This window comes from Girardinichthys multiradiatus, chromosome 20 (assembly GCF_021462225.1).
Source record: "Girardinichthys multiradiatus isolate DD_20200921_A chromosome 20, DD_fGirMul_XY1, whole genome shotgun sequence".
In the NCBI taxonomy this organism is placed as follows: Eukaryota; Metazoa; Chordata; class Actinopteri; order Cyprinodontiformes; family Goodeidae; genus Girardinichthys; species Girardinichthys multiradiatus.
The window spans coordinates 7,525,132-7,544,684 of record NC_061812.1 but is presented as its reverse complement, the minus strand read 5'-3'; the positions used below and the strand labels follow the sequence as shown (position 1 = coordinate 7,544,684).

At 40.6% G+C, this 19,553-nt stretch overlaps 1 protein-coding gene across 3 annotated transcripts; it reads right to left on the bottom strand.

Annotated features, from left to right (window-relative positions):
- Positions 1–36: 36 nt before the first annotated feature.
- cers5 (ceramide synthase 5) lies at positions 37–19,113 on the bottom strand. Of its 3 annotated transcripts, XR_007035391.1 has the most exons (11): positions 18,740–19,113; positions 10,467–10,572; positions 9,276–9,406; positions 9,074–9,131; positions 8,914–8,964; positions 7,784–7,876; positions 6,243–6,371; positions 5,270–5,376; positions 4,391–4,547; positions 1,306–1,455; positions 706–842 (listed from the first exon to the last, which is right to left on the bottom strand). XR_007035391.1 is itself a non-coding variant. In XM_047347396.1 (10 exons), the coding sequence occupies exons 1-10, from the start codon at positions 18,910–18,912 to the stop codon at positions 678–680; spliced, it is 1,170 nt and encodes a 389-aa protein (XP_047203352.1). In that variant the 5' UTR covers positions 18,913–19,107; the 3' UTR covers positions 37–677. The 3 variants fall into 3 exon arrangements, 2 of the variants coding, with proteins under 2 accessions (XP_047203352.1, XP_047203353.1); XM_047347396.1 differs by lacking the exon at positions 1,306–1,455 and having other exon boundaries at positions 37–842; positions 18,740–19,107; XM_047347397.1 differs by having other exon boundaries at positions 700–1,455.
- Between the last annotated feature and the right edge of the window lie 440 nt (positions 19,114–19,553).

Below are 19,553 nucleotides of genomic sequence, written 5' to 3'. Positions count from 1 at the left end.
AACAATTTGTCACAGTACTGCAGAAAGAGAGACATCTTCAAACAACAGAATATATTTAAAAAATACAAAGCACTCGTGAGAACAAACAGATCCTTTTCATGGTCCTCATACCTGGATTCTAAAGGCAGTGACAATTTCACACACATTTGGTCAGGTAGGAATTAGTAAAAACAGTAAAACAAGTCACAAAGTAGCCAAACAATGTGGTTGAAGAGTTAATTCACAGCATTTTGCAGGATTGCAAACGTACTGCTACTCATGCAGCAGGTGTTCTGCTTTTTATAGGTGATAAAAGTCCAGCTGTAGCACATTTTCATCTTAGTGTGAGTGATGCCTGTTGTGGCATGTTTGCTCTGTGCAAACTGTTGTGAATAAATCCTTCAAGACAAAAATAAGTTCATCTGACCAATAAAACTCAGAGAACATTTAAACCTACCAATCTCTGCAGTAAAACTCATTAATCCCACTGCCTGGTGAAATAAGGCGATGCATCAAATCACGTGTGATTCGATTTCCGCGTCTTTACACGACTACAGCTGTCAGTGTCAGCACATCCATTGCGAATCTGTGTACGCTCGCTGTCAGTGTTTATATATGTTGGTGTCGTAGTGAGCCTCGCAGGTCAGGCAGACGAGGCTCTTAAGGGATGAGCTGCAGGGGGCGCTCTTAGCTGCTCATCACCAGCTGCAGTGGTTCTGCATTCGGGCTTTGGCTGCAGCACAGTGGCCATTGGTGCCGTTTTCTCCCTTGGGGGTGTGACTCGAGGCCTTTAGGCCTTCTGTGGGGGTGTCAGTGTCTTCCTCCGAGCTACTCTCGATGTCGCTACGGATATCATTACACACCTTGGGGACAAAAGGCAGAATATATTAGCAAAAATGATGAAGCAATATGAACAAATGGGCTAAATATCAATACGTCATTTTTCTGCTGGAAGCACTTTGACTTGATTTGCTTTGTTAAGTTTTAGCTTTTAAAGTTGTAAAATACATCTAAGACAAAAAGGTGACTCCTTGGTTGAACTGCTCACACCTCAGACTTAAACAACCAGTGAAGCAGCGGTATATGGAGATATTCCTCAAAATTTAACAAAGTGAAAAGAACCGCTGGTTTCGTCTTCTATTTTACTTTACCCTTAATTGCCACAGGGAGGTGTTTTTGGACAATTTCCACTCCTGATTATCTGGAAACAGTCGGACCATTACCACATTACTCATCTTTTACAACTGCAAACTACAACAGCCAGATTTAATCTAGAGACGAAAAGGACGGATGCCATTAGGATTTAGAGGAAGAATGGAAACTTACAGCCGGACACAGATAGATGGTAAAGTTGTCAAGCAGACAGAGCAGATGCAGAGAAGCAAGAGAGCAGCGGAAGGGGGCTCAATGGACAAAGATAGAGAGAAAGACAGGATCTCCCTCCCTGATTCTGGAGGGGGAGGAAATAAACTGCGTCTGCAGGGAGAACGAGACAGAATCAGGAGCAGAAGAGAAAGTTTGGAGAGGGTCGGGTGGGGGGACACAACATCTCTATCACCACAAATAGCAATCAGCTTTCTGTAACAAAAGGCAGATGCATGACTGGAAGTGGGGTTTTTTATCTGTTCATCTCTGTTACAGTTATAGAGTCAAAAATGATCTACTAAAATAGAGAGACTACTTCAAAAATGGAAACTCATGTCAAATACAGTGAAGTGAAACAGGTGTTGGTAACATGTCAGAATGTAACTGTTGCTTGTAGAGCTTCTCATGCTGAAAATAAAATCTTGTTATGCATAATTTCAAATGATCATATTGTTGGTCATTTGAAATTGGTCAGAGATCTGATTGTTCCATACGTTCCTAACAGAGCACTTTGTTCTCAAACTGCATGTTTACTGGTGGCTCCTAGAGTCTCTAGAAGTAGCAATTGACTGAGCTTTTACTGTAACAAATTATATGTGCTCTCTTTCAGACTCTAACCTTGAAAACTGGGTCAGAGTTTATCTGTTCTTTCTTTCTAGATGAAACAACTAAAGGAGCTACATCCATTAACATTTACTTTTCCTTCCCATAGAAAGGACTCCTGGATCAGTGCTTCTTTGTTCTCTTTGTGTCTCTGCTCTGTTCTCTCAAACCCCCAGTCGATCGTGGCAGATGGCCGCTCACACTGAGCCTGGTTCTGGTTCTGCTGGAGGTTTCTTCCTGTTAAAAGGGAGTTTTTCCTCTCCACTGTCGCTACATGCATGCTCAGTATGAGGGATTGCTGCAAAGTCAACGCCAGTGACTGTCCACTGTATCTACATGCTCATCCGGGAGGAGGGAATGTTGCAAGTCACTGACTGGATACAATCTGCTGGGTTTCCTTAGACAGAAAAACTTTTTATCCAATTTTAATAACTAACTAACTCCGACTGCACTGTTCAATTGTTAGGATTAATTGGAATGTATGAACCTGACTGTTGTGAAGTGCCTTGAGACGACATGTGTTGTGAATTGGAACTATATAAATAAACTGAATTGAATTGGTGAAGGGGCTGCACCTAGAGACTTTATCCACTGAGCCGAGATGTTCCAACTATCTAAAGAAAGGCACAATATGTCATCATGGCAACATCACTGGGCACATTAATAGTATCGCAAAAGACTTTTGGAATAAAGGCTGCAAGATATTACACAATTAGCGATATGGAACAATGCTGGTGAATGTGGCGATAACAATATTATACTTAACTAATCGTTGTTTTCTTCTATTGTAATAAAGCAATATTTGTGAACATTTTCAGTTGCATCAAGTACAATCATCACATATCGCTGGCATAAAGAGCTTGAATGCAACTGCTGGTCATGGGTTCCAACTTTGAATGGCCACATGCAGCCCATTAGAAAAAGTAATACTGCAGTAGATCCATACACCTAACAGATGACAGTGGCCAAGATGTTAAAGGTCACAGACTGCTGGAAGGACACATGAGAAGGACAGGAGTACAGGAAATGTGGATTTATCACAACTGATATCGTCAGGGCAGAATTTACCAGTAATATCGACATCGCATAATTTTGTGATATGGTGCAGCCCTAATTAACTTCAGAAAACGTCAGTCAGGAATAGCAATGCAAAAATAATGTTGGTGGAACTTTTTTTCATTTACTGAAAATATAAGACATATTACTGTTCAGAAGTGCACTCCGTATAGGTCTGTTTAGCTGTCCGGACGTTCTAGAGGTTTTTTCTTTTATTTTTCAGCTTTTTTATTTGTTTTCTCTGCAATCCTCCAACCAGAACATTATCAAAAGAAGTTTTTGTTTGTAAACGACTAAAACGTTAATCTTTATACTCTGTTCAAACCGAATTAAAAGGAACACGTTAAAAACACATCAGATCTCATGCTGGATTGTCCATACAGATGTGGAATGGGTGATGTGTTAGGAACAAAAGGACGCCACATCATTTGATGAAAATAAAATCAACCCACAGAGGGATTAATCTGAAGTCACTGAGAAATTTAAACAGAAAATCTGACAATGTTGGGTCATGCTCCTTATGAGAAGACAGATGGTGTCCTGGGGTATCTCCTCCCAGATCCTGACCAGGGCATCACTGAGCTCCTGGATAATCTGAGGTGCGACCTGGTGGCGTCAAATGGACCTAAACATGATGAAGAGATGTCTTATGGGATTTAGGTCAGGGCAGCATGGAGGCCAGCCAACCAACCACCAAACCAAACATGCAGGCAGCATGTTTACTGCAGCTTCTCCAGACCCTTTCATGTCTGTCACATGAGTTCAGAGGAAACCTGCTCTCATTTGTAAAGATACCAGTGGCGAACCGGACAATTCTGTTGATCTCTGGCAAATGCCAGTCGTGCTGTGACCACAGAGCCTACTAGAGGACGTCTGGCCCTCAGGGCATCCTCATGAAGTCTGTTTCTAATGATTTGGTCAGTGACTTTCTCACCAGTGGCCCTGCTGAAGGTCTCTGTGTAGGGTTCTGGCAGTACTCATCCTGTTCCTCCTTACATAAAGGAGCAGATTCTGGTCCTGCTGACGGGTCAAGGACCTCCAACAGCCCTGTCCAGCTCTCCTAGAGTAACGGCCTAACCCATGGAATATCCTCCATGCTCCTGAGACTGTGCTGGGAGACAGCAAACTTTCAAGCAATGGCTCGTATTAATGTGCCACCCTGGGCGAGTCGGACTACCTGTGTAACCTCTGTAGGGTCCAGGTATCGCCTCATACTACCAGTAGAGACACTGACCTTGGTCAAATGCAAAAACTACTGAAAAACAGTCAAAAAAAGAGAAGGGAAAAAATGTCTGGACTGCAGACTTCCACAACAAAAGCAAACAAAACTGTTTTTGCTTTGTGACAACTTCAAAGAATCTGAGCAGAACTTTGATACTACTCTCACCTTCCCTCGCATTATGGCATTGAAAGCTATACGGGATATGAGGTAAGACCAGAAGATGTGCAGCACTTGGAGGAGAAGCAGCAGGATATTGAAGAGCCACCAGGATGGATACGGCCCAACAATGGCCCAGCTCTCAAACATGGTAGAGTTCAGGACCCTGGAAGCACAGGAAGAGAACCGGTTGTTGTCTTACCCATACAGAAAAAATACACCTAGCAAAAAAAAAGAAAAGAAAAGTCAAAAAACTGCAACTCATTGTTAACCAGCACTAACCTGTTGACTCTGTAATAATACTAGAGCTAAATGGAAGCAGATAAAAACCCAGGAGTGACATTTTTACTATAATCTGAAAATGACTTGTTGTTGAAGACATTCATATTCCTTTAAATCCAGCTGAGTGATACCAAGCTGTCAATGGACCCTTCTCCCCCCTGTAATGGTTTGGATTTCAGTCCAGGTAACCTCACCAGCAACATTATCGTTATCACTCTCTCATTCACACCAAGACACTGAATATAGCTGCTCAGGTTACTTCTGCCAATGACAGGTTCTCTATTGTCAGCCTCTCTACGGAGGCAGAGCTGCAACTTTCCGATCTCTGTCAAGGAACCCCAATCATCTCTGTAGCTAAAGGTCAACCCAGACCTCAGAGCTCTGACCAATAAAGTCAATGATGTGCCCTGTATATGGATTAGAACATGGTGGTTTCCATCTGTATGGTGGTTGGGATCTTTGTATTTTAGCAGCACCTACAGCTCAGAACAAAACCAAATCTCAAAATTTGTTCTCATGAAAACAGACATGTGATTGTTCAAGCTGCAATACAAGCTGTAATAAACCTAGACTAAATATTAAGGCTGAGTGGCTAAAAATACTCACCATATTGGAAATATAACAAGGCGTGTGATAAAGAAGACCACACTGAAAAAAATGAAGAGGAAGTCACACAACCGCTGGAATTTGGCATAGTTTGCCATCTTGGCTGCCTGTTGAACAAAAACAACAGATATCAAACATGATAAGTTTGTGAGGAATGTTTGCTCCACATATCAGAGCTTTCAAAGATATGCAGCCAGTTTGGATTTCAGCCAAGAAATAAAAATAAAAAAAACTCAGAAGTCATCGTTATTGGAAGCTGGACCAAAAGCTAAAAAGCAGCTGAGACCAAAGGCAAAAATCCTGAAGCTCAGTTACCAAATTATTGTAGTCATGACTATAACCACTCATTAGCAGTCATCAATCTGACTTTATTAGTCCTTTATATCAATGAAAATATTTTAAAAAAACATCAAAAAGACATTATTCCACCATTGGTGTGGTTTCTTCTGAGGCAACTTTGTTAATCTGCAGGAAGACGGGTTGCCATTGCCTTTTTTTTCTGGGAGCAGCACAGCTACATCTCTCCAGAGTCCCGCCACACAAAATGACGCGGGACTCTGGAGGGTTAAAATCCAATGGAAGGAGCAGGTCTTATTTTTCCCATGACTGGATCCATCACACATTTCCTGTGCACGAACGCATTAGCATACAAAAGAAAACACTAAGCATCTCATGCATCACTGTTTGGATTTTGAGTTTTAACAGAAAAAAACTGCCATATGTTTATTACATGCAGTTATTAAAGCTGCACATATAAATTAGTCAGGAATGCTTAAAAAAGTCATTTATTGTTTGAGTCCTCGGTACAGTAAAAACAGCCGATCTAAAGCTTGCTATGGTTGCTTATGATCAGATGTAAAATAATATACAGGAGAGACCACTATCTATAAAATCATGGCCGTTTCCATTATATCAAATCCTGCATGTTTGGGGGAGGATGTGAAGAACATGATTGTTTACGTTCATTACTGACCTCAAGCAGGAAATCAGAGGCATCATGGACTAACAGCACAAGGCTCCCCACCCGAGCCATGTTGTTGGCGTAAGAAAAGCTAATAAGGCTCACTGTTGCTAGGTGATGGATGAACATGATGAGGAAGTCCTGGAAGTAAAACAGGCAGGAGACGCTGATCAGAGCATTGCACGTGTCTTGGATGTTTCAGGTACACTTCCACATATAAATACAGGATTTTCAGTCTGAAATGTCTTCAAACGTTTGCCATGAATTTAGGTTCAGAGACATAACAGAACATGCATATAATGACTGAAGCAGTTTGTGGGAGAAACCCAAAAGAAGGGACGCAGAATTACTGAATACCAAGAAAAACCAAACGGGCTGCATCTCCAACTGATTTTCTAACTTCAAAACCGCTGTGAAGCATAGAGGAGGATGCGTTATGGCCGGGGGGTTTACACAAAACACCCAAAGTTACTCGTTTAGCTTTGAATTCTGCTCGTAAAAAAATACACTGAACCATTAGTTCAAAAGGTGAATGGATCCATAAAAGAAACATCTAAACTTAGATAAAAATATTAACGATGCTGTTCAGCTGTAACTATTTTATCTAAAAGAGCCTTTATAAAGACTGAGTCAAGAAACATTTAACAACTGTTCACTAAAATAAGCAAAAACAATGCAGAACTCCCACAAGCAGTGACTCTAGAGCATGGACGTGCATCTGGAAGTCCAGCCAACTGATCCAGCAGAAAACCAAGAAATAATCCTTAAGATCCAGATTCAAACACAGAGAGCTGCTCCACAGAGAAAACTGTAACACCCATCATTATCTTGGGTCTGCAAGTTCCTTATCTCTGAATCATTTAGCATGGGAGTCTAATCTGATTAAATATCTACACGTTACCTCTGATTTAAAGCAAAGATTAAACAAATGCTGGAGAAAGAATTTGGAATTTCCCACAATAATGAAGGATACGGCCCTGTGAAATTCCCTAAGCAGATGTTATAGCCGTTTCCTCTGAGAATCCAAACACAAATTAGATCAACTATACAGCGAACAAGACCAGGTTAAACAAGCATCACACTCCAAGCATCTGCTGTATAAAACATCTAGAGCTTAGCATCTATGGCGGTTTCCAGCTTGAGGCCTGGCATTCGGAGGAATTTCTGCAACTCCAACAGACTCAGGCCTGCTCTATCCTACAATCACATGACAGTTGGTGCTCTTAACGCTGAAAACACAGTGAATTCACAGTCTGAGCCGTATAAGCTGAACCACGGCCCTTTAAGGAAAAAAAAAGAAACTCACGTGACCTCCCGTCTAAAGTAAACCTAACAGAGAAACTTTATAAAAATCACTTTGAAGTCTCCTGATATACTATAATGGTTGTATATACAGCTGAAAAATGTTGCATCATGTGCACTCTTTCATGCATTCTCTGCTACAGCTAAATGAGGAACAATAGACCCATTGACTAATGTTTAAGAGGGCGTGGCCCCTGTGGGGGATCTTCAGTGGTGTGACCAAACAGACACTGAACCTGCGTTACACTCACCTTCCTTTTTATGTCTGTGAACTGGGAAAACATAAGTGACCAGTAGAAGGCCAGCTCAGTCACATAGTAGTGATAAAGACCTGGCGTCATGACCTGGAGAGATGAAGAGCAGAGATTAAAGAAGCGAATCCAACAACAGCGTTGTGTAGCAAAACAATCTACACTCAAAGCATCATTTTATCCAGAACAAAAATCCCAGAAAGGTTTGGGATATATGCTTTAATGCATTAATAAACGTAATCCTACATTTCCTTCATTTTCTGTTGGATACACAAGTTCTACTGCTATATTAAAACCTGCAGCACATTTTTCTCATTTCATTCCTTAAAGGAACAAAGAAAGAGAGATAATGTTGCACCGTAACATTTTTTCCAGCATCTTGTGGTTTACATTGTCATAAAACCCAACCCTTGGCTATTTTGAGTGATAACCAACAACACAGCATTCACTCACACACACTGATCATAATTAAAAAATAAAGCTTCCTGGTTTCTACCGTCCAGCCAGCCAGTACAGAAGATCTGGTCTCTTCTTTCCTCTGAACTGATAAGCAAACGAGCAGTTTTAATCTCAACAAAGAGGAAACAACAGGAACATGTTTTCAGGTGCATTTTATGACACAGCGGGTTGTTTTGAAGAAGAAGCAGTGGAGTAAAGGTTATTCAGGTGGATGATATGGGAGTAAATACTGGATATTTTTCTTCCATGTTTTGTTAGTTTGACACATGTCATACAGTCCAGCTGATTCCTAAAAGGGCAAATAGATTATTTTTGTCTTGCTGACTCCTCAAAGCACTTTGTAGTGCACACTACATTCATTAATTCACAGGCCTTTTTGTACACATCTACCCACCCAGCATGTGGCTCTATAAGACACACACACTCCAAAAGACTGATCCATATCAGAGGTAACGTGGCCCGTTATCTGTCCCATGTGTAGACATCAGAAGCCAGACGCTGACAGAGACACATCTTTTTATCGGTAAGCAGTCGCTGAGCCACAGGTCACTACGAAGCTGATGTCTAGGTCCTACAAATATCTGATCAGGATTTACTTCTTGAAGGTGATGTTGGCCTTGTTATCCACATGCACTCAAAACAAGATAAAAGAACCGAGAGCTTGATCATACCTGGTAGGGGTAACCGTACCAACAGTGCCGTGTGTCCCACATCCACGGAGACTGAAAACAGAAAACAAAAGAGCCTCCATTAGCAACCAGGGGCTTGTAATGCTGCCATCTGGATTTATAATGACATCCAAAGCATTGATATTCTCAACTTGTGTGCTACCTGCCACAGAAACTGGAAACCATAAATAAATATCCCCAAATAAAATGAAAACCTCCACCTAGAAACAAAGAAAAAAGATAACATCTTACAAAAAGTGCATTAAAAATCCACAAGACCATTCATCCCAACCATTTAAACAGGAACATTTATGACTTTGAGCCTGCACTCAGGTTAGCTACGACCACACGAGATTTAAACCTACATGCTCTCGCAGAACTTTGTGTGTATGCTGGGTTTATCCTGATTCCTGCGGTGCCTGAACCAACGCTGGACCTTTCGTACCTCCCAGTCCAGCTGCTTAGACAGGCCATCCAGATGGCGCGAGTCTGGATTCTGTCACCAGAGGGTGGAAAAAAAAAAAAAAAAACAACAATCGAATTAGTCCGGAATAATGAGCTTGACCCAAAAAACGGAACAAGAAATGAAAAGGCATCGTTGTAGCCCGTAAACCAGTAAACGTACTGGAAGTTTAAAACGTCGGACCTAATCTCTGAGATTTCAGATCATCATGAAGTAATCCTTTATTTGTCCCTCAGAGGGGAACCTTCAGCGTATCAGCAGCAAAGTGAAGGAGAAATGGATCCACACCGAAACACTAAAAACAAGCAATAATATTAAACTAGGAACTTTATTGTATACTTTATAGTATACAGAAATATTCAAACATACAAAGCAAAAACTATACAGGTATAAAAATAAAAATATATTGTGTTTTAACACAGAGTAAGGCTATAAAACATTTTGAGATTTGTGCAAAAAAAAAAAAAAAAAACTCTGTGTGTTTTGTTTACTTTGGTTGTTGGGAGCAGTGTTCATTATACTGTGTGATTTCAAAATGCGACTAAATCAAATATTTAAGTATAAGATTCCTTATTGTCATTATGTCAACATAATGACATTTAGCTGAATCATCTAAACTGAATTAATCGGATGTTATCAGTCAGCAGCAAAGTCAAAATGAACGTTTTCTTTTATTTTATGTTTGGTTAACAAGGAAGCAGTGGTCTCACAGCTCGTCTGAAGTTTTCTTTTATTTATTCATTGATTCTGTTTTTCTATATTTCATCACTAAATGCTTTAAGCTTTTTCTTTTTTTACTCGTGCATTTTATAAAACTCACAGCTAAATGTACGGCTGAAACGACTATTCTGCAAGAAATAATACAATTAAAATTAAATAAAATTAATTCATGAAATTAGGAAAACATTTGTATGAATAACAAAATAAATGACTTAAAAGTAATAATAAAATCATGAGGTAAATGGGATAAATGGGAACTGAAGCTCTGGGTCTTGTTTCGTTGACCAACATTTGACTTGGTATAATAAAACACATCATAATCTGTTGAGCCATTAAACTTCACCAGCCCCTTCTGCTGAAGCCAGGAACCAACCTTTGTGATGGAGGTAAACACCTTCTCCAACACCGCATTGGGCTGAGCTCTCCTTCCAACACCCGCCTGGATGTGGAGACCTCGGGCGCAGGCACTGGCAATAAACCTGTGAAGCGGGTCAGAAATGCAAAGTCACTCGCCGTTTGTAAAACATGCAAACAGAATTTAATTCCTGCATCATGACTCAACTTTCACATTTAACAGGGAAAAGATATTAATTTGCCTGAAAACAGGGAAGTGGTGCTTTGAGTCAAAAGGTAAATAGCCTAAAAAGTCATCAGGGGATAGAGGCTATAACTACAAAACCTGCCAATAAACATTCAGCTGGTAAAATACTGTGCAGTTGGACTCAAAGCTAAAACCTGATCAGATTTAGATTTGAGAAAAAAGTTCCTAAAACATTCTGTTCCTATTGTAAACTCTGAATGTAACGGGGAAGTTGCACATCAACTGATGGGCATCAAACAGACAGTGAGACAGAATTTGCTCTCAGCGTGAAACTCTTGCAGCTATAAAAACCTGCGGCATTGCAGAATAAAACACAAACCCTTCAGAACCAGGAGAGTAAAAGTTAATGATGAAGCATGACGACTGAACTGACGACGTTCATGAAAACCGAAAAAACAAAAAACAAAACCTTGACACCTCTTACTGCAAAACAAGATTCATAAAAAACTTGATCAAACATTTACAGGGTTGCACAGTCACTGGCGGGATCATACTGCAATGAAACGTCTTCTCAAGCAGACGCTTGATTTTAGTGACCCGTTGGAACAGTTTTATGTAGTGCGTCTCGTGGTTTAAACATTCATTAAAAAGCTGCCGTCATAATAAAAAAATCTGTTCATTTACATAAAAATGTTACATTTATATTTACAACATAATTCCATCTTAAAACCTCCACCTTGTTTAACAGACTGTTGCCTTGTGTGGCTCAAGTTCAGTATCATTTTTCCTCTTAAATAAGGATAAAACTTATTCAAACAATGTTCATATGTTTAAGATATATTTTGTGTTTCTAAATTCTTGCATTTAGATTCATTCAGATTTCTAAATATCCCATTCTGGAGACAGATACCTAAACTAATGTGAGGCGAACTGATGAGTTTTCAGCTTGTAACATTATTTCAGTGACAAATGTAATTTGTCTGATCTGAATAACCTCCTCGGGGGGTCAGAAGGTGGTGAACAAGACGCCCACCATTAAACTAACATCTCTTAGTTTCACTCATTCGTGGAAACAGATGTTAGAATAGAGCAGCTAGAGAAAAACGAATAAAATAAAGTGGATATGAACAATTTACAACAATCAAAATTTATGTGATTTGAACAAAAAAAATAAATCAATCAAATGCATTCATTTATGCATATAGGTCAAAACCTGTTTGAAAAAGAATTTCTACTATTACAATAAATGAGCCCAAATAAATCTGGAAATACGCACTAAAAAAGCTCAGGTTAGAAAACTGTTTAACCCGCTTTGACCCGGCAGGATTCACCAACAGCGTGTTGGTAGATTTAACAATTAAATTATTTCAGGCTCTCCGCTCCCTGCACTCACGTCATCCTTGAACTCAATCCATGATTTGCCTGATCATGTCTGAAGAATGTAAAGGAATATTGAAATTGTATAGTAAAACATGTATTTTTCATGTTTAACTGCTTACAAGACAAATGAAAAAGACTATTCTGGTCTTTATTTTGTCACTTTTGTGTTGACATGGCACTTTTTTCATTGCAACTCCTCAATCCAAGTACTGCTGGATTCAAACTTTGTCCACTTTGTGGACCGAACACTCTTTCTTTCTTAGCCTAATTTCCATTCTTCTGTGACATTTAGTTCTCACACAGAGCTCTTTTATTGGTGTTTTTTCTTAAAACCAATTCTGCAGAGAGTTTAGACTAAACAGATGGGTTTCATGATTAGACATTACTCGGAGCAATCCACATTTTACTGTTTAGGTGAAGAAAAAAAGGTTTAACGAGCGTAGTCTATTCTGCAGCTGTCGTGTTTGATGATCCACCTATGAGCTCATCAACAACAAGGTCCTGAATGGGCGGAACCGGGCAAATCTGATTCACCCTAAACTGACACCCCAGTCTACATTTTCAACAACCTTTCTATTGAACTGTTGCTCAATCCCATGGATGAGCTAAACGATGACCTGATGTGGTGCAAAAATGGGCAACAACCCAGACTGGACAAACCCTTCAAACCTCTGGTAGGAACAAAGATGACTAAATAGAAATCAGTGAAAGTTAAAGCACGCAGTCCCAATGCGTAGAAAGTAGCAACAGGAAGGGGAAAAAGTAAAAAAAAAAAAACAAAAAAACATAAGCTAATCTATGAAAAATGTCGAAACATCCCTGTTCCTTCTCAGAAACGGACCCCCACCAACAGCCGACAAGCTCGGTGTGGTCTGTTTACACGGACACTTGTGGCCCTGGCGGCTGTGAAGAGCACTGAGCCACAGAAAACCCCGACACTGGAAAACTTTCCAGAAGCAAAGGCTCTATTCATAGGCCAGAACTGGATTTAATTGTCTTCTTTTGTCTTTAAAGCATGTGTTTCAAACCAAAATAGAAATTTCCAGAAGATATGTTGTCCCATTACTGAGAGAGGTGCCGAACAACGCACAGAAAAAGTGTTTAAATGCATAACATTAATATTTTGTTTCAAGTACACACACTGACTTCCTCAGTAAGGTGAAATACCTGCTTAAGTATAAGGAAACTTACCAGGTAATAGTCTGTCTACCTGTAATTGCATGCACATCTGTTTGTAGCGTTAAACCCGTGACTCGGCTTATTAGAGCATGCACACACAAAGCAGCCTGGCTGCTCGCATCTACAAAGTCAGAGCCAGGAGCAAAGCAATGATTAAGATCAAACACGAATGAACTGGCTGAGAGGAAGGGGGACTGGGAGGGCTGCACACAGCTACCTCGTTAGCAATGAGCAAAATCCCTGCATAGAAAATAGGAATTCACCTCATAAACCAAGAAAACTATGCATTACGGGGACAAAAGCAACACGACGGTGAAATGTAAAACTTGCTAAAGCTAGCTGAAGACAACGATTTTCACACAGAGACCCCCCTGTGATGATGGATACTGGTTTCCTCTTTTCTGGGTGTTGCTCATTCACTAACATATTTTGATGCTTCATTCCAGCAGCTGAACACATTCCAGATTCAAAGGCCTCCGTCTAACAGAACCTGTTCTAACATACTGCGCCTGAAGTAGTATGGCGGTGGCGTGATTCTCACCACTGTTGGCTCATAGGTGCAACAAACCTGACCCTCCCAATCTGTACATTAGAAACAGAAAGGCCCCGACAGACTTAGTTCCAACAAGTTGCATCAAGGAGTCTAAAGTTACGTTCATGGCTCAATGACAAAAGTAAAGTATATCATCTTTGAGACATGCCCTTACCCATTACGGAACAGCAAAATAAAAGGTTCAGAAGACACGAAACTGAGCTCTGGGAATGATACTAAAGCTTAAAAGGAAAAATTAAAGCTTTTATAACTACATCATTTGTTTCACAGCAGAGTAGCTGACTACTCTGGATGTAGGGTGTTCACCGTGTTCAACAGAGACTGCCTGGGACAACAAATTGTCTCTGTGGAGGCTCGTTGAGTGCCCCGTAGCGCTGACCTGAAGCTGAAAGTCTAAACAGTGGACGAGCCAAACCACACAGTGATGGATGAACAGAATGATGGCAGCGGAGAAGATGTACGTCCTGAGTTGCCGCAGGAAGTACACTCGGGTCCTGAGAAAGGGTGGTCCCTAGGAACCGGAAGTGATCCACAGTCGACGCGGTGATGTTGAGGAAGGTAATCTACATGTGCTCACTGCTGCAGTACTGATGATCAAATATTTAAACAGCCTAAACTGCAAACCTTGTATTGAATCTTTTATGAAGACAATAAAGGAGGTTCCAGACTGTTAAAGAGTCACTGTGGGCGTCACTTTGACAGAAGTCCTGATTGCAAATCAGACACAGAACTGGGTGGACCAAAGAATCACAATTATTACATTGTTAGGAACTTGGAATCTGTCATTTTAACTTCCTAAAACAGTTTAAAAACATAACATTACTAGAGGAGACGTTCTGAACTCGTTTAATCAGATGTAGGTATGTGTGTGTGTGTGTGTGTGCGCGCATGCCAAACAGCAGGCTGCTCTGTATCCTCTCTAGACTGTGGAGTAGGAACTCAGGTCTTGCTTTGATGCATTCCCCTGATAAATAAATGAATGAATGAGTCAGTTGGCTCGCTGAGGTGTCGGGCATCAAGAGAGTGATCGCTCTCCAACGACATCCTCCTGCATCTTGCCACGTTCTCCTTGAACACACCTTCACACTGAGAGACCGGCAGCTCTGGGACCGGAGACGAATGGCTCCTAGCCAGGTGCATCTTACTGAATACTTAAAACATCTTTGTCCTTCTACGCCTCTAACTGCTGATTGCTTTTTATTTACAGCCAGTGATTATGCTCAACCGGACCCATGCATAAGACAGGCATCACAGAACTGGTCAGAAACCTCAACCTTGTCAATCTGCCCTACCAGTTGTATAAAGAACCTTTGAGAAACATCCAGGTCGGTCCCTGGATGTTTCTCTACATAATTTGCAACAGCCGAGAAGGACTTCCTGTAGGGTTGTATTTGTTGTCACAAAATTATAAGCTGCGTTTAAAACACAGGAAGTCATATTAGGGGCATGAACCCTTCCAGATTATTTAGCTTCATTATCTGCATTTTCACCTGAATAAATTAGGTCCTGGGGAACCGTTTTACACGCAGAACAGCAACAGGGGTTTGGGCTGGTTTAGGGGTAGGAAAAGACCCTGGGGACAATTTTAGGAAAATGTACATTTTCAACTTCAGCTGGAAAATCAACTATGTAGGAAACTACTGGATCAGAGGCTACACTATATGTTGATTCCTTGTTTTATTTACTGGCTGTAAAGGTTGATAAAATAGCTTTAAATAGCCATCTATCCTGGCAACAAGAGGCATGTTTACCACTCACAGTCAATCACTTTATCACTGATTCTGATTTTATTTCTAAAGCCTATAAACGAGCCTTTAAATGAGAGAAAAACTGAGCCGCAGGTTCTTCCATATTTGTAGGACTTTTAGGTCCAACAAAAAATGAAGTTAGGAATTTTTCCTATTTATGCATCACAGCATATTTGCCAAACTTTTATCTTATTTTTATTAAAGTCAACATGTATACCAAGGTGCATCCTAACGGTTGATGCGTTTACACACCAAATACGGCGAGTCTTTGTGTTGTTGGGAGTTAATAAGCAGGGACGAAAAAAAATCGACATCTTCAGTTATTGACTCTGACTTTCTGGGAAATCCTGGATGATTCCAACATTTGGCAGACTGATTGATGCTAATTTAGCAAATATAGTGACAAAATGTTCAGCCAGATCAAATACAATACAGAAGAGCCAAAAAATGAAAACTACCAGTACAATGTTAGGTCATCGGCCCCAATAGCGGGTCACTGTCCCATTTCAGTTTCTAGAGAGCCTCTGACTCACTAGGCATGGCACCAGAATCTCCTGAAGGCGCTCTGTGGTTTCTTGTACCAGCATGACGGAGTTCGGTGGGTTGTGATGTTTTTTCTCTATCGATTTGGTCAGTTTTGATGCGTTCTATGGATGGTAAGAGTCTTTGGATGCTAGGCCACCTATGTGGTTTCTAGACACGGCACATAGATTATCAATGTTAGCCATTTCATTTCTATATACACTACTTGTAAGGAACCAGACTTGTCCTCTTTTAAGGGGGCCATGATCAAGAGTTATTCAGTCCTCAAAAATCTGGACTGATGGAGGACAAAAGCAAAATGTCAGGTTTAGAAAAACATATTTACAGTAGATAAACAACATCTGAAAGTATTTCAGATCTTTAAGCAAAACAAAAAAAAAACATATCGATGATGATTTAGCAGACCAGAGACAGGCCCTGAAAGCTGTATCATCCTGCAATTCATCGCCTACAATCAGACCACATTTCCTGCCACAATTTTACTTAATATCTTAAGAAATGATTGTTTTGTTGGTAAAATACAATAAATATAATATTTTCTATATTTCATAGATTTTGCAAAATACTTTTGGAACAGATTGTGTCCTAGATTTAAAATGTATTCTTGCTAAGTTGTCTGTAATGCATAGACACATGGGTTTAGGTGCATTAATGAGGAAAATGTCTGAAAAACCAGTCAGTGAAAAAATAACAAAAAAAACAAAAAAAAAAGAACTTGACTACACAGTGGTCCAGATGGCACCTTGAAGGCAAAACCAAGAAATGACGGATGACTTATGACTTTTGCACAGAACTATACTGGTACCTAGCACTAAACATTTAAGAAAAAAAAATATCTCAACATTCTAGCTCACAAGGCCTAATTAAGGGTGCACCGATTGCAGTTTTCTGGCTAATCAAAGATTACGATCTTTATTGCCTGATCTGCCGGTTCCAATTTTGGTCGATACCGATTTTCTTTATAACACACACCGTCAGGTGTCAAAGGTCACAACACACCTCCAATGTTCCAATCTCATGTTGTTAACAGTTGTGAGCGGTGCATATGCAGACGTGAGCTGGTGGGCGGGTCTGTCAGTCAGCCGTCTCTCACGGCAGAGCAAAAGTGGACAGTGAGTGATTTTCAGACCTCTGCGGAGGTAGATAAGATCGGCCCGCCGATCAATCGGTGCACCCATAGGCTTAATCTAGGTTACAATAATTAACATTAGTAAAATATCTAACTGTTAAATGTTGGGCACTTTCCCCGCACATAGAATTAACCATGCTGCTGACACCGGTGAAACCACAGCACCGGGTCATCCAGCTTTAGAATGTGCTAGTTGGTTTCCTGTTCCCATTTGGGGCCGTCACTTCACATCAGCAGCAGAGATCTGAAACTTTTGTTCAACGCCAGTTTTACACTTGCTGTTGAGTTTGACCTTTGTGGTCTGATGAAGGTGGACCCAGATGCTCCACTGCCCTTCACTTCTAAGACGGAATGGGTTTACCGCACACCCATTTAGGGGTTGGGGGTCCACTGATAATCACTCAACATCCCAACAAGAAGGGACAGAGCAGACTGTACTTCTTGAGGAAGCTTAGGTCCTTTGGTGTTTGCAGCAAGATGCTGCATATCTTCTATAAGTCTGTTGTGGAGAGTGTGATCTCTTCTACCATCATCTGCTGGGGAAGCGGCATCAGAGCCAGGGACTTGAAAAAACTCAACAAGCTGATAAAAAAGGCTGCCTCTGTTCTGGGGACTCCTCTAGAACCTCTGGAGATCATTGTGGAAAGACAGATTCTTCATAAAATGAAGAACATTATGGAGAACCCTGAGCATCCTCTTCATGAGACTGTCCTACAACAACAGAGTTGTCTTCAGTCAGAGGCTTCTTCAGATCTGCTGGAAGACGGAGCGCTACAGGAGATCCTTCCTGCCCACAGCCATCAGCATCAACAACGGCTCTTTGAAGAAACCTTCATAATATGAGCTATAACAACATTTCATTTCCCTTTGGGATTAATAAAGTATTTTTGAATTGAATTGAATGTGGAAAATGTGTTTCTTATCTATATTAAAGTAGTAAACCTTGCTAGCCCTTATCTTTTTAAAGGAGAGGGCTATGCCAGCAATAAAATAGGTAACATATCAGTTGTGGATCCAAAGTCACATGGAAATATCGGCTGCTTTGATTTAAATATTAAGAAAGCCTTCAGGTTATCAGTTCTTTGGAACCGGGTGTGTTCAAACATATAGGACACAGTGGTGAGTGAGTGTGAGATGAATTCACAAGGCTATATGGATACCAGTACCCTGATCCTAATCATTCATAGTAGGCTGTCTTAAGATGACGTTTACATTCACAGATGTAAACTTGGTAGAACTTCCTACAATGTATAAATCAGTGGAAATCAATTCAACCACATGATCAGACAAGTTTCCCGTTTGATCGGAGCAATGATAAAACCTTTCTAGCAAAGCTTCCGTTAATAAACGCCCTTTACATCATCATCATGTTTTGTGGCCGAATTACAGGTAGTAAATAGTGTTGTTTAACGTAAGATAAAAATAAATAAATAAATAAATCTCTTATTTAACAGAGCACCCCCACCCCATACAGTTAGCTAATCCATCATCATCTGCTGGTCAAAAACGTCCGACAGAAGAACTTTAAGTGCTTCGTTTTCACTTCAACCGGTCGTGTGCTGAAGATACGAACCTTTCGAAGATTAACCTGACAACGAACATCCCCAGAGCCAGCGGTAAAGCAGCCAACAAGTGTCCAGCTTTGGGATACTCCACCCCGGGAGCGGGATCCGCTAGGTCCGCCCAGGTTACGTTGTGCGGCAGCCAGAACCTCTCGTTCCAGAACCAGGCTGAGAGAGCCGCCATGTTTCGCCTCCTTCCAGTCCCCGGATGCTTGGAGGAAAGTAGTTTATCAACTGAAAGAGACGTTACGTTAAACGTGTAGGACGCCTCCACTTTCCTTCCAGCACCACTTGTTTGACTTGCCACACTCAACTTTACCGCACGGACGTCAAGCCCGCGCAGCACGCCGCAACTTCCGGTGAGGAGTTTCAAATCAAGATGGCGGCGCTTGGGGGACCGTTCAAATGCGGGTTAGACTTACATTTATCACACTGGCCAATTTTATTAAAAGATCCCAATCTTCTCGATTTTTAACTTTTTGCCATGATAAATTCTGAGTAAACAAGCCAGTACAGTAAAAGCTAATGGCCCCCAAACCAAACCAGCTGGGGCCCTATCATAATGGATGAGCCTACTTTTAAATTCGCTCTAATTTTGGAAAGGCATTTTTTTAATTGTTAAAGAAAAACAAATTGATTTATTTAAGGCTTAAATTAATGTAATGACAAATATACTTGTATGTGTAGAACATTATCTTCGTTTGATCAGTTAACAGGCATAGTTTATGGTAAGTATGTGTGTTGAGTCGTTATATATGACTTATACATACTGTATTTGTACACAAACACATCTCAGTAAATAAATACCAATTTAATATACATTTT

Bases quoted from the DNA above. Each gene is read 5' to 3' on its own strand.
- cers5 (XM_047347396.1), bottom strand. From the start codon at position 18,912: ATGGCGGCTCTCTCAGCCTGGTTCTGGAACGAGAGGTTCTGGCTGCCG. The intron at 8,965-9,073 runs GTAGCACACAAG...TTCTGTTTTCAG, and splicing joins GTTTCCAGTTTCTGTGGCAG to TCTCCGTGGATGTGGGACAC. The intron at 4,548-5,269 runs GTGAGTATTTTT...CTGTGCTTCCAG, and splicing joins CTTGTTATATTTCCAATATG to GGTCCTGAACTCTACCATGT.